The 18,333-nt window shown below is 39.6% G+C and overlaps 1 protein-coding gene across 4 annotated transcripts in view; it reads right to left on the minus strand.

The window, feature by feature from the left end:
* Nucleotides 1–1,205: 1,205 nt before the first annotated feature.
* LOC103480395 (wiskott-Aldrich syndrome protein family member 3) overlaps nucleotides 1,206–18,333 on the minus strand; it is a 37,018-nt gene continuing 19,890 nt past the window's right edge. For 3 of the 4 annotated variants that reach the window (XM_008435322.2, XM_017310549.1, XM_008435324.2), the window contains 8 exons: nucleotides 11,248–11,401; nucleotides 11,022–11,139; nucleotides 9,631–9,699; nucleotides 9,027–9,071; nucleotides 7,979–8,112; nucleotides 6,723–7,016; nucleotides 5,497–5,912; nucleotides 1,206–4,531 (listed from right to left, as the gene is read on the minus strand). In XM_008435322.2, the coding sequence (XP_008433544.1) occupies nucleotides 4,374–4,531; nucleotides 5,497–5,912; nucleotides 6,723–7,016; nucleotides 7,979–8,112; nucleotides 9,027–9,071; nucleotides 9,631–9,699; nucleotides 11,022–11,139; nucleotides 11,248–11,401 (1,388 nt within the window). In that variant the 3' untranslated portion in view covers nucleotides 1,206–4,373. The remainder of the gene's footprint in view (nucleotides 4,532–5,496; nucleotides 5,913–6,722; nucleotides 7,017–7,978; nucleotides 8,113–9,026; nucleotides 9,072–9,630; nucleotides 9,700–11,021; nucleotides 11,140–11,247; nucleotides 11,402–18,333) is intronic. The other variant, XM_008435325.2, reaches the window with a different exon arrangement.

The raw sequence follows: 18,333 nt of genomic DNA on the forward strand, positions 1-18,333 counted from the left end.
TCACCATCTGTGTACTGAAAACGGGAAACGGCGCCCGTGGTTTCCACCTCCGCCCTGCCAAACTCTGCCTCCTGACCATGTTGACTGTGCCTCCCCGAGAACAGTGGAGTCATGGGTGCTCAATTTACGTAACAGTTACGTTTTTCTGCTAATGCTGAGCCACAGTGGTTGCTTCCTTTTAGTAAGAATCTGCGTGGGTCCAATGACTCACGGTAGACGAGGGGATGATATATAAGCCTCCTGTAGGAAATCATATCGGATTTTACAGGAAGTCCTCTTTTAAAGGGAGCCAAGGCCCCGTTTTTTAAACTTTTAGCCATCTTATTCATAACATTACAGTGGACAGCTAATCAAATGCAATTTTCTTGTATAAATGTGGGCGTTGACCGATTGTATGCTTCGTGGGACTGTAGTGCGTCACTCTATGCATTACTTACTAGCTCCAACCAACATGTCCGCCAGATCAGTGGCGCCCCCTAGAAAAACATAGGTGACACTGCAGGCCTCCCAAGAGAATCACGTTCACGTCACAGAAACGCATGCAGTCTTCCTCAATGAAGACAAAATAAAAATTTGAAAAAAAATTCCTTGGGTTTTACATTTACTTCTTCATTCAAACAAAAAAAAATGTATAGGCCTATTTTTCCTTCATTTTTTTTTTTTTTTTTAGCTCTGTTTCCTTAAAAAAAAATTCGTCCCTGTAAAATTTTTCTGGGGTTGCCAGGCACCATCGGATTATCTTGCAATTTAAAATACTGAAATATATGTTTTAATTAGGAGGCAAATCGTAAATCTGTCACTTACAGTGGACATCATGCATTATTGTTTACATTTTAAATGCAATTTACACTTCTAGTGGAGATACATTGATCTTAAAAATACTTTTAAGTGATATTTTTCTTTAAGTTTCTTTAAGTTATAGTTATTATATGCTAGTTTAGCCATGATGAGCAACTTTGTAGTATGTACATGTCGTACCTTTCACACTAAAAAGACGTATTAAGGCATTGCAGCTAAACTCGAGGTCATATGAGGATGATGCTACGAATAGCATGCTAGCAAATGACAGTATCTCAAAAATGAAAGGGTTTTGATAGTGGAGCTGATAACACAACATAGCTCAAATATTGTTTTCAAGTGTGAAGCTACTAAAAAAAAACACAAATAAACAGGACGACACCAACAGAAGCAAAGGAAACCCAAACTGCTGTTTTAATCACTATTTATTGACTTTAGTCACATGCATACTTGCTTACAGCTGATTTTAGTGTGCAATACACAGCTTAACTTTGTTTTATTGTCTAGGTTATAGTAAACCAAATGCATTTAACCTTGAAGGCTGCTTTACCAAAAGTCTATACAACATGATTCATTTTGTCACATTTTCAACACAGAATAACATTTTCTTTAAAAGCCAGAAGCCATAGATACACAAAGTACGGGTGTTTGGAGAACTTCAACATTTTGTATCTCTGTGGTTGTTTTGCTATTTGTTGGCAAGTATTTTATCGTTAAAAGTCAGTCAAGCTGGAGTTTTACATTCTCTGAATCTTGGACAGATTTCATTAAACGCGCAGATGGGTGTGTATCTATGACTCCCGCACAACAACACGACCACCGAAGAAACAATTTGGATAATATAGCAGATTTGATGCCTCTTGACTTCTCAGTTACAACATAAACTTTTTTTTTTTTTTTTTACAGTAAACTCTCACTGAGCTTTGTGGAAAAATCCACGCTGGCTGTTAATATGTGCTTTTTTTTTTTTTTTTTTTTCTGTTTTGCTTCATGGCACGGTTTGAAAATCTTAGTTCGGATTTTTACGGAGAATACCAAGAACTCATCCACATGTCGTATCATTCAGTCCTTAATCCAGATGTGATTGTATTCTACAAGAGTGCAAACTCTGAGTAAGCCAACTTATTGTGTGTGTGTGTGTGTATAAACGTTTTGAACACCGAAGCTTTAAAATGGTCTCAGAAACTGAAAAATAAAGATTTACTAAAGTAAACACGTAAAAAATAAACCGTTAGTGTTTTAGCTATCAAAAACGCTGCTTCTGATGTAAAATTCGATACAAGACTCTAGTATCAAATGCTTCTTCTGCTGGATTTTTGCTTCTGTTTGAGATGAGAATACGTCAGGTTAATCTGCTAAGGAATAAAGATCTTTTAGCTGGCTTCTTGGACACATCTTCCACTCTGCCATCTGGCTACTCACCTAATAATAAAAAATCCCTAAAATAAAGCAAACGAATCACTGCAGCACTTTAAAAAAAAAAGAAGAAAAAAGCACATTAGAAAAACACTACAGTCCAATCAGTTCACACTGCGGATTAGCCAAACCTATATTGAAAAGAGATATCATACTATATATTAGCGTTGCAAGTTTCTCACATTTATGTATTTATAATTCACAAGAGCCTCCACGGAAAGCAATGGTATTAAGCGAGTGGGGCCACCAAAAGGAACATATGTCAAGATGAAGAACGTTGTTTTTTTGTTGTTGTTGTTATGAGTACGGTGCTGGTTTGAAGCATTTATAGAAGACCACGGCATACAGTCACAGGCTGAAATATTCGGCTTTGAGTTTGGAATGGCTAACAAAGGGTGAGAATAATAATAATAATAATTTTAAGAAAGCACAAAACAGTGGGATAAGCTAACTAGCTGGCCTGACCGACTGAAGCAATGATATGTAGGCAGAATAACAACTTTAACCAGGCTGGTGAGGCTTGTAATCCCGTGTTAGCGTTAGCATTAGCGGCGTATTTTATCACAGTTTACCAAACTACCTCAGTGGGAGGTACAGCTTATCACAATTGTAAAAGATCAACAACTACATCAACTTTTGGGAGCTTGGTTTCCAAACCACTTTAGACAAAATGCCTAACCCCAACTTATAAAAAAAATAAAGTTTTATTATCATGCCACAAGACCAAACAAAGTAACCTAAAATATTGTTCTTATTAAGAAAGTGAATTCTAAAAATAATAGAATAATCTTTTGTGGATTATTATTAAGGCCATGTTATGCTTTTTCTCAGTACTCCAAATCGGTGACGGGCAGTTGAGTAATTTAGCAGTTTAAATGTCTTTTTTGCCTGAATTTGTTCAAGATTAATTTAAAAAATGTTTTTTTTTCTGCCAATGAAGAAGAGATTGCTAATTTGCATATAAGATATACAATAGATATGAATGAAGGGCAAAACTCTGACCACTAGATGGCATTAAAGTGTTTCTAATATGATCTGATATTTATTACTGTATAATTTAGTCAAAAAATGCTAATTCTTGTGGCTACAATTTCTTATATTGAAATAATCTCCCTACGGTTTAAAAAAAAAAAGTAATTTTCATTAAACTCTTAAGTCTGTAAATGTATAAATACACCGGTACAGTGGTTTTCTAGTGCCAATAATTTAGAAACAAACATAACATGGACTCTTTATTAGAATATGCAGCGCATTATGATCAGAAATTGTATGAAAACACAATTCTTGTATTATTTATCATGTGTGGTTTTAACTAAAGGTATTAAAGCAAACATAAATATATCAGAGAGAAAACAAGCCTGTTGAAGTTCTCAGCTACCTTGGCTAACTTCCTCTTTAAGTTAAATAAATTATGAACTATTTTGTGAATGAAGCGAAGCTCAAATATCTAGCTGGAACATGTAACAGCAGCTCACCTGGAGAGCGCCGGTTCCGATCCTGTTGGTCAAGAGTACCAAACTCCCAAAAGTTTCATTCCACAGACAGGCACAGTCATCCGCTAACAAGCTATCAACTTCCCTGATTATCCTGACTTGCTTCCTCCAATTCTTGTGGAACATTTGGCAGATTCGTAAAGATTGCACTATCGTTAATCTTTCTTGTGCTGTACCATTAATGTGTTTTGTAAACACATGAAGCCCGTAGTCACAGGGGAGCGCTGCCTACATACGGCTAATAACTACCGCTCTGGTGTGAATATAGGGAGACGTTTATGGGTTTGTCTTTCACAGCTCCGTGATTGCGGTTAAAAACGAGCGGATGGGTTGGCGGGAGGCTGCCGAGATGGAGGGCGTGTTTATTGTGCCGCACACCACGGACGGTCTGGCATGAAAGCCTCCGGGCTCTCAGTTCGAGAAGAGCTGTAGTGAGGGGCAACCGTGCATGATGAAAGTATCAACCTGTCGCCCGGCCTCCTCCGAGCCCTGCTCCAGCGATCTGTGTAAACAAATGTATGATTGGTTTTTAGTCAACTTCGTAGTTAAAATGCGAACCTTAAAACTAACCCGACACCTTCGTTATTAACTCAATGTATAGTTTCTCTCTCTTTTAGCTCTGCCAGTCCAGCCTTACAAAGCTCCATCTCATTTTTTTCTTTTTTTTTAGTCAGACCACTCGTTCTCATCCAGCTCCGAGTCGTCGTCGGATTCGCTGTACTCCACGGCGATGCGGCGTGACAGGATGGTGGCCACGTCGTTGCCGACAGGCTCCCGCTTGGCTTCCTGTTCCCTCTGCTCCTGAACCTTCCTCAGCTGGATGCCTGTGAGGGACAAAGGGAAGGGAGGAGTAGTGAGGTCTGATGAGAGCTTTGTCTCTAAATTCTACTGAAAGTATCTTTCATTTTATCAAACTGCAAGCATAACCTGTTAAGGATTACGGGTGTTTTTACACCTGATAGTCCTTGTTCAATTGGAAACCAAAGTTCAGCTGATGCAGTTCTTTTTCACAGGCCATTGTATCAAACTATCCAAACCATTTGGAAAAACCTGTTCACCTCCTTGTCTCTAGGGGTGCTGCACCAAGAACCATTGAAGGAAACAACATGAAAACCTCCGAAGTTTACATTCTTTGCAAAATTTAACAAAAAATGGAGTTGCTTCAGATTTTAGCCTATGCAGGATTTCCCTTTTGTCTTTGGCTAAAGACCATGAGTCATTTCCCCATCAAGCAACAGACTTTTGCATTTTTTTGGTTGTATTTACCCAGAATGCCTTGTGCTATAGTTCAATTCCTGCTTTTGGAGCAGTCTCTGGTCTGCTTGGTGTTCAAACCTGGCGCCACAGATCACTCCAACCAATCAGAGACTGAGGTTTGTAGGTGGACCAGAGTTTGCTTATATGGTCAATCGTGCATTCACACCTCCCCAAACAAACTGGATGTTTGTTTGGGGAGGTGTGAATGCAAACTAGAGATTGATCAAAGTGGACTAAACAGGGCTGGTGTGAATGCACCAGGGAGACTGAGGTCAGGCATGTTTTTTTGTTGACTGTATACCCACTGTCGGTCTACACACTAACAACTTCAAGAAAGTTGGTGTTTAGGTAATGTTAACAATGTCTTCCAATAAGCCATAATTACTTAGTTATATTTAAAAATTTCCTGTCAACTTTAAAAAAATTTTAACTCAAAAACACTGTAGTGCCCTCTATCACCAGGGTTAGAAAGTTTTCTTGGAGAAACCCTGAAAGATATTCGCCACATATGTAGAAATCCTGGCACTTGTACCTCTACGTATGGCGGCCAGCAGGTCGGAGCGTGCGTCGCTCATCGGGATCATTCCCAGCATGGTCGACTTCCTCGTCGAAGGTGCCGAATCCACGGCCGTCTGGCCGACAGCGGCGTGTGGCGGGGACGGGTGAGCCTGGTGTCCCGCGGGCACTCCGGGAGGTGGGGGCGGAGGGGCTGCCGGAGGTGCACCTGAAGGGGGGTGAGCGGGGGAAGGTACGTAGTTGGCCGGGGGAGGAGGAGGGGAGGGGGAGTAGTGGCAGGAGAGGGCAGAGGAGGTCGGCGGGATGGCGGAGGCGGCCGCAGAAGGCGGCGCTGTGGCGGAATCAAAGGCAGTCTGGGCGGATGGGATGGTTGGCGGGGGTGGGGGAGGAGCCGGGGGGATGTAATACTCTGGTATGGTGGAGGGCTGCCCACTGAAGAGGGAGAAAGAGGAAATATACATATATATATGGGTCAGTACTACTCAATCATCTTTACAGAAACATCTTTAGACATGACTGTATTCCTTTGCATGTGGAGCTGACAAGTGAGATCTAATCACCAAAGCTCGGTGAGAACAATCAGAGTCACGGCTCTCCCATACTTCACCCTGAGTCGTCATCTCCTACGTGGACGACAACTTTGCAATTTCCATTCAAGACTTTTTATCCATTTCACAATGTTTGTAGGTATTTTGTGAAAACTCGTACAAATCCACATAATTCCTCAATGTGTCTCATAAACGCTCCAAAAACATATTCATGTCGCCTGTTGGAAACACGCCCACTAACTTCAGACTAACAAATAGCACAGAACTCTATGTGAAATAGCTGAGAAGCGGAATAGGACGGCTCACTGCGAACAAGATGATGAAATTTTTGCCACGTGATTACGTCAATGAGATCAGATTTCAATGCTTCGGATGAAGTAGGGGAGAGCCTTTAGAGTTGTCCACTTGAAATCCAATCAGCAGGATGAATGTAAGTGCCAACCCCAGTAAGGACCACAGACTCCACTACAATCTCTAAAACCTAGTTTCTTTGGACTGGAAAGAGAAACCGGTAGTCTGACCCTAGGGCAATAAATGCTGCAATCTCATGAAAAAAAAAACCTAGGTTCTTCAACGTAATGAAAGAAGATTCAAGCCCTCAATGTTTGAACTAAATCAAAGCCACTGAACCATTTAAACTGTAATATTCGCCACGGTGTCACTTTGTCAGTCAAATTAGCAAGCCTACCCGTACCCAGCTCGGTATTCCTTAATCGACTGCTGCCTTGGCCCGTTGACCGTCGGATCTCCCCCGGCCTGGACCCCATGTCCCGATGGGGTCCTGCCGAGGGAAGCTGCGTGTCGACCCGGGGGTCCTGCCCCGGTGGCTCCAGTGGGCTGGTTGGCTGGCCTCAGGCCGCGGTCGAGCGACTGTGTCTGGGCGGCAGCGAGGTGATCCCTGGCATGGTGGTCAGCGGGATGGGCAGCGCTTGGAGCCTGGGTAGTCGGGTGGTTGGGACTTGCAGGGTAGGAATCGGACGCCATTGACCTATCGGGTTAAAATTGAGGAGGGGAGCGGGGTTTTATTCAAGCGTAGCCTAAAGTAATATCCTAATATTCAGATCAATGAAAAATACAATTTTTAATCAACGGCCTGAGCCTGAATTCCATTTTAGTTGATTTCCATTTACTTTAACATTTTAATGTTTGGCTGTTTGTACTTCTACCAAACTGTGATGCTCTGATTAGTATATTTGAAAAGAAAAAATACAACATTGGGTCTCACTTACAGTCTTCATAAGAGGGCAGCACACAACTTCAAATGACACAGGTAGATGGCATTTCACAGTGCCTTGAAAATATTGGTGGACATTTATCATTTATTGAAAAATTCTTATCACGATAAGAATTTTGACTTACAGATGTGACAATAAAATTCAATTAATGATGTTTAAAACACCCCACATCTGCCCTTATTGTCAGGACTGATAGCTTCCATCAATTATGATCACCACCATAATGTTTAAACTTGGTTATATGTGTTCAAGGTGACAGGAAATTGACTAAAAAGTTAAATTTGGCCTTCTTCAACACGTTTTCTGTCCTCTACATGTCTTCTGACAAAAAGGTTAGGATTTTACTTTGCCTTATCAGAGTAAAGGGGGTCTGAATGCTTGCAGCAACGTATCATTTCCCGCTTCAGAGTTACATGCTGCTTTGTGATGGTCTAATATATTGCTATTTCTGTCTGTATAATATAGCAAAAAAATAAAAATAGGTTCAAAGGGTATTAACATGTCTTCAAGAAAATGTAAGCCTCTATATTTTGCTCGTCTTTCAATGTGTTGCTGTGTCTTTATGCAATCCGAAAATTTCCAACAGGACACATTTAAACAAATATGGTCAAACGAATTTGTGCTTGCCTCGTCTGGGATAAACAAAAACAAATAAACTGATGTGTTAGAAAGGTACAACTGAAGTGGTTTGGGGTTAGCTGTGGTTAGCATGTACCTGCTATCTGGGGAGAGGGACCCTTCAGACGACATGCCGTGGTAAGGGGAGGGGGTGAGCCTGGCATCGGGTCGAAATTCTTTATCGTAGGCCAGAACGTTCCATTCCTGACGCCTGTTACGAGCCTTACGCACCTGCGGGACGAAACAACAGGAAAGAAAAATACAAAATCTATGGTTTCTTCTTTTGGTAAAAGATAACAAAGAATTATCATAAGTTTGTCAACCTTATAACCAACTGAGTAATTGTTAAAAGAATCAAAAACAAACAAAAAAACCCCTCAGAGATTAAATACATGTTGATGTATTTCATAACAATGTAATTATAAGTCTCACAAAATTAGCTTTTGCAATAACTTTACAACCTCATCATTGAAATGGGTCAATGTGTGGGCTCTGCAGGACTGCAGGATCTCAATAAACCTCAGCAAAAGGTCCTCTCCCAGGAAAATGACTAACTAATGTAACTTTTATTTTAAAAAATGTTTTTTTTTTTTTTACTTTTTTATTAAAATTGTTACCATGATATGAAACAGAAAATCTGTGGAAACAAATCGAGCTCCTCCACCTCCTCCCTATCTCAGGGAGGAGGTATCTCACTTTAGCGATTTGCTAAAATGTACCACTTTCGATCAAAAACAACCAATTATAGCCAGGAGCCGGGTCTTATTGCTGTCAATCGATGCTAATGTGCTAATAACCACCTATTCACCGTAACTGGTGGCCATACTATCTAACATTAGTATTCTTGACATGCTCTGATACTGGGAAGAAGCTACAGAGTAGCAGACAGCAAGTGGGGGAGGCAAGACTAGGGAATGAATGGCGTGTACACGAGCATGATTGACAGTGCTAAGACTCTCCTCCTGGCTCTGACTGGTTGCTTCTTGTTAGCACTGGGAGAAGGCAGAGAAACTAGATTTTTTCACAGATTATCTGTCTCATACTATGGCATCACAACATAGCGGTAGCATATGTTAAAAAATATATTTTTTTATAGATTTTAGATATTGAATCTTTAAATGTTTAAAGAGCAAGCGTTTACCAACCTTCTTCACCTCTCTGCTTGGGTCTTCCACCTGCCGCTGCTGCTCCTGTGGAGGATACACAGACAGACAAACAGGAGTGGAAAGGACCTCAGTCATTGGCTACTGGCTTTTCGTCTGCAGAAGGAAAGTGATCTGGACTCCTTTTAACCATCACACTGAACCAAACACACTCACACACACACCCCCCACACACACCCACACACATCCACTGGTCTACTCACTACCCAGTTCACTACTGTGAAACACAGACTAGCACACGGCGGACGACGGAGCCAAAAATGGGTGGGAACACAACAAACCAACCAAAACCAAACACAGGAGGTCAGAGAGAGAGAGAGAGAGGGGTGAGGTGGCGAGATAAGGTGACGGTATACACACGGACACACACAGACGGGAGTTCACATGTGTGTGTGTGTAGATTTAGTTTTTTCATACAGTGAGGACTTTGCTTTAGTGCTGTTTCTAAATTAAAAGGTGTATGTAAGACTTCCTTATTCAGAGGTGAGTGTATAAAGTGTTTTAATGGAGTGTGAGGGCAGGAAGTGAGGGGCGGGAAGGTGGTGGTGGTGGTGGTAGGGGGGATTAGGGGTCTGGGTCGCCTTACAGAGATGGACAGGGGGCTCCTGGGTGGGGCCTGTCTGGAGTGGGGCCTGTCAGGGTGGGCCGGACAGCCCTATGGAAACATGGGAGAAAGACAAGCTGGTACATTAGACTGAGCAGAGGAAGAGGAAAGAGGAAGGGGCTGCGCATCTTCCAAGGCCAGCTGGTTATAGATGACTGAGAGAAAGGAAGGAGGAGGCGCTGAGGGAATAAAGTAAAGCAATGTCTCAGGCAGCCTGCTACAGCTTTTTCCCTCCTCTTACACCTGTTGTATTTTCTTAAGTGAACGCTTGATGTAAGGTTCAAAATTTGATAAATGAGTACATTTAGAAGGGAGGGAACAGAAAAAAATATGACATAAGCATTAAATTCAACACAAATATTGACAAAAAGCAGCAAATGCATACAGCAGCAGCAGTTGTGGGATCTGAATGGAAGGATTTCTTTTTTTTTGTTTGACTAAATCAAAGTAAGATACTATCAAAAATCAGCCGTGAAAAGGCTTCAATCAACAAGTCCATACAACATCTTCCAATTCACTAGAAGTGGCTCATAATTAATTCAGTTTCTTTTTATTATTTATTTCCAGTTTTCAAAACAATGAATGACAGATTTAAATAATTATTTTGCAGGTCCTTTTTTTATTGTAATTTGGCACTCTTCTGTTTTTATACAAAACACCCTTTTAATTGAGTGTGCTTAAAAGTGAGGTGTGTGATTGGAAACCAACATATTTCAATCAACTCTACCAATTCTGCCAAGTAAAGTACTTTCATACAAAGGCAGACACATGTCTAATGGTTGTTGACGGCTAGAAAAAGCCTGTTATTTAGGTGCAACTAGCTAACTACAATAATCTGAATAATAATCAGTGATCATGTACATTTTAACCTCCATGTAAAATTTTGAACCTATGTGGTGAAAAAAATCTACATTAAATTTGAACTTGAGCATCTACTTATTTTTTTAGAGCTAATTGAAGTTTGTTGTATAATAATGCCACACATAGGAATAACAGCTTATAATAAACCATCAAGATGTAGTAATAAATTTGCTCTTGTCTCAATTTCAGTGACTATCAGCAGTTATTTAAGTTTTAAAATCTCTGATTACATCTTGTCACTAAGTATCCCCCAGCTGCTGTTGCATTCAACATAGCAAAGCTAAATGGTGAAAACATCAAGATAGGAAAGCATCAACTTAAATAACAAAAGAACATGACACAAGTCAGCAAAATAGAACAGATAAGCAAATTAAAGCAGAGGATGACTTTATTTCTTGTAACTTTTCTAAAACACACTCTCCTCCAGCTCCACACTGACACACCAGCTGTACGTTCACAACAAAAATACAGCTTCACATGCAGATGCACTCCCCTTGGAAACGGATGCCTACCTTCTGCCGCCTCTTCTCTTTGCGTTTGTCCTCGGTGGCTTGCAGCATCTTCTCCTTCCACAGGTTGAAGAAGTAGGAGGGATCAGTGTAGAACTTCAGCGCATCCTTCTTGTCATCCCTTGCAGAGGTAAATATAGGAGCAGGGGTGAAAAAGTAAGCAACAGATAAAGAAAAGAGAGCAGATGCATCATTTACTGGAATTAGGCAGACTCTAAATGTAACCCACCTATAGGGGCTGAGGATATTCAACGGCGGGGGCTTGTCACAGCGGTGGTACATTTCCACCACGGGGTTGGGCACAGAGGTCCTGGACACCACCTGCTGGTCTTGAATGGTACTGCTCTTAAATGCTTTTCTCATGTTGATGTCTTGGAGGGAGACTGAAAGACCAGAGAATGTTTCAATTTAGCTGTTTTGAGAAGTTCTGCACAGAAATACCTTTTTATGTCTTAAAGCTGGAATAGATTAGCAGCTAAATCATGTTAAAAAACTACTGTCTCGTCATCTGACCGTTGCTTTCAAATTTTACAGTCAAATTTTTTTTTATGGTTTTAGAATTGTCTGACAACCCCGATAATTACTTATCAGGGTTCTCCACTCAGTGGCATGTGACTACTACTGATGAAACTTGTTTTAATAAAATCCAAGATAACAAGTGGCCACAAAAGAGCTTCTACTATGGTGGAACCTATGATTGTATACACTTTCTAAGTATGATCAGTTATCTACTTCAAAGACTGCAAATTTACCTTCAACCCACACTAGAAATTGACTTTCTTTACATTGTCATAAACAAATACAACTTTTTAAAATACATTTGATATTTTACAGCTGAAAATATAATGATCTGATTGGAATTTTGATATCACACAACTGGAAAATAATCATGTATATACAATTTTTTACAAATTAAAAATTCCAAGTGCGGCAGCATGCATTCAGTAATCTGAGACAATATCTTGTGGAACCATCAACAAAATTTTCAAGATTTTTTTTTTTTACTTTATTGCAATCAAACAGTCAAACAGGGTGAAGTGTTTCTGGGAAGATCAACTTTTTAGGTCTTGCCACAAGTTCTCAGTTTGATTTAGGTCTGGAATCTTGACTATTCTCACATTCATACTAGACAGGACCCTAAAGAGGCGTCATAAACTCAGACAGAGAGCTGCATAATAACAGAAGCATCTGCACTGTGTTGCTTGTGTATACCATAGAAGCAGAAATAGCAATGACGTGTGTTTGTGCATGTGTGTGTAAGCATTCGTAAAATAAAATTTTTGACATTTGTTGTGGTTAAAAGAAGTAAGAAAAAGTGTGTCCCCATAGCATGCTAAAAGTTCTACTGGTATCATAAACAACAAATACGCATATGCGCGTGTGTGTGTGTGTGTGTGTGTGTGTGTGTGTGTGTGTGTGTGTGTGTGCGTATCATTCCTTTAATACTGTAAGAGGTTTAACACAGAACTATCTAGCATCTTCCATATGGCAGAACACACAGTCACACACATGGGTGGGATCAGCTGACACCAACCCTTATAATAAGGTTAAGCCACAAATAGTGTAACATATGTCTCTGTCAGTGATTTACTGAATGATCATTTATGTGTACAGAGGTTGACAGAACAGTTAGCCTCTGACTGCAGCGACTTGCTCCTTAAAAACTAAAAGGCAAAGGGTTGTTTGAGTCATATTTAAGTCTGCAGTGAAAGCACCGTGCCATCAGAACAGTGTTTGATCATTGCCTCCTAATCCTCTGTCCCTGTGGCCAAATGAATAATCCACTGCAGTAAGAAGCCAATGAAACTTTGATTCAGACTCATCTTCAAAGAGACTTTTTACTCTTCCAACAAACTTATTTTATTCCTCACTGTGTACTCTTTTTCTCCATCCCTCTAAGTTCTGCAGGATGTTCCTTTTAGCACATCCTTGTAAATTGTCTAAATACAATTGATAACCAGAGTAATAAGATAAAAAAAAGAGTGTGAGGGCCTTCTGTACAGGTCTAGAATCTACATAAGTGTTTTGCCAATCTTTTGAACATTTACATTGCTGTAGGTGAAACAGAAGAATGTGTTACTGATTTTTTTGTAAACATTTTCTGAGCCAGTAAAAAATATCTGGGGTTTGCAGTTCAACAAAAGGTCTTATATTTTACTGGTTCAAACAATGTTTTATTCTGTTACATAAAAAATGTACAAATGGTTATTTATCGTTTCTTTGAGATTGCTCTAGAGCTCTTTTAGCCTGCTTTGTGTCAGACAGCTCTGATTAGGTGATTCTTGATTGTACAGGTCTAAATGTGTCTAGCAGAATTCAATTCTGTTGCTTTTAGTCCTTTATTTTAACTATTTTCTGTTGAGCAGAAATATTCAACTGTACAAAATAAAGCAAAACATAATATTTTAAATTGAATACTTTTCGATGCCTATTAAATGAGGTGGTCACTGTTGAACATAAATTATTATTTTTTAATTGTTCTGAATTACTTTGAGGTAGTTTTTTTTTGTAAAATTTATTTAATTTTTTTCATTGTGTCGTCTTACTACTCCAAAAAAGGTAAGACACAAGATGATTAACAAGAAGATTAGCATAAATCTTTCAAATTTTCCTTTTTCATTAGCATTTTTATTACCGTTTGCCTGCCTTGGGAAAGAGCACACAAGCACACCTTGCTAGTTTAATAAAAATCAATCAATCAATCAGTCAAATTTTATTTGTATAGCACATTTCAGCAGCAAGGCATTTCAAAGTGCTCTACATAATTAAAAACAGAAAGTCATGTAACATTGAATAAACAGTAAGACAGAGAAAGAGATAAAAAAAATAATAATAATGAAAAATCTGCTCGATCAGCCTCCACTTTTTCAGAAATAGAAATTGATGTCTTTTTTTTAGCATTTGAAATAAAATACAAATTAATCTAAAGCATTATGCCTTTTAGAGGCATGCCAATAACTGAGGGAGGTACTGTATGTGAACGGACAGTGGGCAAAGCATTTGTTTCTCAATACATGTCATACATATTTTCAATAATACTAAGGTAATAAAGCTTGTGGGTTTGTATTACTATGATAGGGTAATTTGAGGAATCAGTTGTTCCTTCTATGGTTTAAACCTGACACCATCTACAATAACCTAGTTAAAGTGAACGTGACATAATAGTTTTACTTATTACATAACAGAGAGACATGTCAAGTGTTTTTGCCTTTTCTTGACTTAGCACCATTCTCTTATTCTTCTTTTCTTACAAGATACTCAGATTTCTCCTTACCAAATATTCTAACTATACAATATATATTCTCCTTCATTATTTCTCTTTACGATATTTTTTTTCTTTTGTCCCCATTTCAGATACCCCTCCTTCCTCCTCGACTAGAGAGAAGCCATCAGTGTCGCCATTTTACAAATAAGATGGAGAGACTGAAATAGAGAAACTAAATGAAGGACAGGTTGAAATGACTGAGCAGAAGTAGTAAAAGATAAAAAAGTGAAAGGTTTGTGAATCATGACTTCTGTAATGGAGAACTAAAAAATGAGTATCAAGAGGACAGAGGAATGGATTACGAGTGGGAGGACAAGGGAGCGAGGAGATGAAAAACTGAGCAGGTGAGGAGGAGGAGGTGGAAGAGGAAGAATGGGAGAGGGATGAAAGGGTATGACGAAAGACTGCTGAGGTTTTTCTTTTCATCTCCGTCTGCGCTGCTGTGACGCTGAGTGTCTGAGGCTGCTGTGCTGCAGAATGACTCGGCAGAACCAGGCAAGGATGGAAAAAAGAGAGAGGAGAGGGATGGAGACAGAAAAAAGTATCATGAAAATTAAAAAGATGGGGAAAATGAGAACTAAATATGGGGAGAGAGGAGGATGGAAAGAAAAGGAAAATGGGGTAAAAGAGAAGAAACCTGAGCTAAAAAGATAGGAGGCATGAACACGATGTGGCTTCTTTCAGTCTCATCAAAAAGGTTAATGACAACAGAACACGGCATTTAAATAAGCTACAAAACTGTTGAACTTCTAAACTCTGGAAATGGCCACAAAAAACTGATTCACCGAATTCTTGCACTTATCTGCAGTCTGAATGATAATTTTAAAGTCTTAAACAAGTAGAATAATGAGTGTGCAATGACAGTTTTTAACGAAAAGTTCAAATTCTGGCCTGGACTTGGTCTAAACTGCCTTCAGGTATGAGTGTGCGTGTGAATGGTTGTTTGTCCAGTGGGCCTCTGTAGGTGCCTTACCATTGACCATATAATTGCTCAATTTTACACATCGAAAATAAATGTGCTTAATGAAACCAAGTCAATCTTCAAAAAACAATTTGTTTGATAAAACGTTTTGGTGGAAAATGTGTTTATTTTAATAAACTGCAATGGAAACACTTTTCTTCACATCACAAACGGATGTTGCCACTGGCGCAAACCACAAAGAAGACAACAGGAAGGAGTTTGAGGATCATTGCGCAGAATGATTTTTAATGGCTTATCGCATGAACAAACTTGATCACGTGATTTTATTTGGGTTTCTTATTTAATGGAAACGCCGCAATTGCAAAATTGTGTTTTTTCGACATTAACTGAATATCAATAAATTTTTGCGCACATTTGTAATGGAAACATAGATTCTGTTTGACCTGTTATGGACTAATCCATTGTGCTTCTCGACCAACAACCACCACAGATGAGCAGAATTAGGTAACTGTAAATGTTATAGGTTGTTTTCCAGACTTTAGGGTTTGGCAGAAAGCTAGAAAATATCAATCTTACAAAATGTACCTACAAAGATATTAAATCAAACATGCAAAAATTAAGTATGAATAACTACATTCATATAACTGACTATTGGAGACAATATGAAGCTAAATGGCTGAGAGTCTGACTCACTAATAACCAACCAGAAGCTCTACTTAAGCACACAAACACAGCTAAAGAGGAAGGTTCATCTTAGCGGTGAGTTCACTCCAGCACTCTTGGGATATGCAGACACACAGACATCATATGAGAAGAAGAAAGCATAATGTAAACAAATGTCATAAAAAATGGGACAGATCGTTTACATGCACTGAGCAGACATGTACTTTTTGTGATACTCCCCAAGGGACAAGGCAGAACGTCAAACCGTAGCATCTGAGAATTACTCTGGCAAATAAACGTTCTCCTTAACTATCTGCTTTGACTTTTTATGCGAGTAGAGAAGGATATGTATAGATTTTAGGGTCATTAGTGTGAGTTTTACATGTATGCAAACTTTATGACATGCTAATCTTGTGACACCAACAGTCCAGAAGCTTCTGGGCTTAATCTGTTGACATATTCATGTCAAAAATCATGTGTGTGATCCTAACATCAAACTCATCGCCATCAGAATGCGCCCTTACCGTCTCCCAATGGAATTTACCAATATTTTTGCCATCACTGTTTACATTCCCCTTCCGGTAAAGCCGACTCTGCCTGTGGCGTCATTAATAAATTATTATTATTACCTATTTTTAATTTTTGTTCTGTGCTATACTGGGACAAACAAAATCCCCCACCATTCAAGAAAGTATTATCATCTCATCTTAAAAGTCAAGGAGCATGAATTCTTCTGTACTGTATATGATAATGTAAGAGCTCTTTTATCCATGAAGCATTGCCATAAGACTAGTTAGAGGACAAAGCACAAACACACAGGTACCTATAAACAGGGGTGAAAGTAAGGGGGTACGGCAGGGTACTGCATACCCCTAAAATATTTAGCGGGGGTACGCAGTACCTGCAAGAGAGGGGAGCGGCTGTATGCTGTAAAACATGAATGGGTTCACTGTGCAGCCGTGAGAGCACCCAGTAATCAGCCGTGACTGATTAGTTTTTCAAGAACAATCTAAAACATGACTTAATCAGTTAATGAATACCATCCATCCATCCATCCATCCATTTTCTTGCACCCTTGTCCCTTAATGGGGTCGGGAGGGTTGCTGGTGCCTATCTCCAGCTAACGTTTCGGGCGAGAGGCGGGGTACACCCTGGACAGGTCGCCAGTCTGTCGTAGGGCAACACAGAGGTCCTGTGCACAACCATGCACACACACACTCATACCTAGGGGCAATTTGGAGAAGCCAATTAACCTAACAGTCATGTTTTTGGACTGTGGGAGGAATCCGGAGTACCCGGAGAAAACCCACGCATGCACAGGGAGAACATGCAAACTCCATGCAGAAAGACCCCAGGCTGGGAATCAAACCCAGAACCTTCTTGCTGCAAGGCAACAGCTCTACCAACTGCGCCACTGTGCAGTTGGTAATGAATACCATTTTTCTCATTTCATATTGTTTCTGAACTGTTCGTGCTTTGTGTGTGCAACACGACGATCGTGGAAGGTTTTGAGTCGATCTCGGCATTAGGTGACAAACTGAATGCAGCCAGGATGCTGAGACCAGCACTTCCTCTGGCTGGCTCGTTTAAAACGTTCGTAACTTTATGAAAGAACAACAACAAAAAAATCAATAAAACATGTTCAAATTAATGACCCACCAACAATAATAATCTCAGTAATTATTGTTTCAACAAGGTGTTGCGCAATTCTGTGCGTTTCGGTTCCATTACCAAAATAATGAGCAGAGCAGGAGTTAAAAATTAACTAATCAACCACCTCTGTGTTCATGAGAGGCTTATTAATGATCGCAAAACAAATATCAAGCCTGCAAACCTAATATCGTAACGGACTGAATGTTTTTAACATAATCTCGGGTCGGCTTGTGGAGTGCAGGAGGTTGCCATGGCAATGGGTGTGCTTAAATGACAGAGAGAGACGGAGAGTAAAAGGGTGAGAGTGGTTTAGTGTTGATCACCTGTTCGGGTTGTTTTAACTTTGCTGTGGCTCTGTACAGCCGCTGTAGTTTCTGAACGTTCAATAAACGACAAACTTGTACTTATTACCTCGTTCTTTGTGACTATACGTCATTTACAACAAACATCAAACACGGTAAATATGTCTCATTAGGTATTTAACAAACAAATGGCTTCTACTGCAATAATTACGTGAAATTAAATTAATTGTCTAATATAAAAAAATAGTTTGGTGCTGTCGGGCTCATAGTCTGAGAGGCTTGTCCTTTATTAAGCAATTTTGATTTTTGCCTCTTATTTAGTGGAAATATTGATGTTGAGATTTTCTCCAAAATGATAACCTTTTTCAACCTTTATAGCTCCACTGTTGAAAATGAGGCTCTAACATTCACAAATGACATTGAAATAAAATCCAGTCCAACATCTGGTTTGAGGTGATTCCTCTGGAACCTGTTGGAGGAAAAATATCCCAACTTCAGAAGATGTGCTTT

Source organism: Poecilia reticulata, linkage group LG18 (assembly GCF_000633615.1).
Source record: "Poecilia reticulata strain Guanapo linkage group LG18, Guppy_female_1.0+MT, whole genome shotgun sequence".
Lineage (NCBI taxonomy): Eukaryota > Metazoa > Chordata > Actinopteri > Cyprinodontiformes > Poeciliidae > Poecilia > Poecilia reticulata.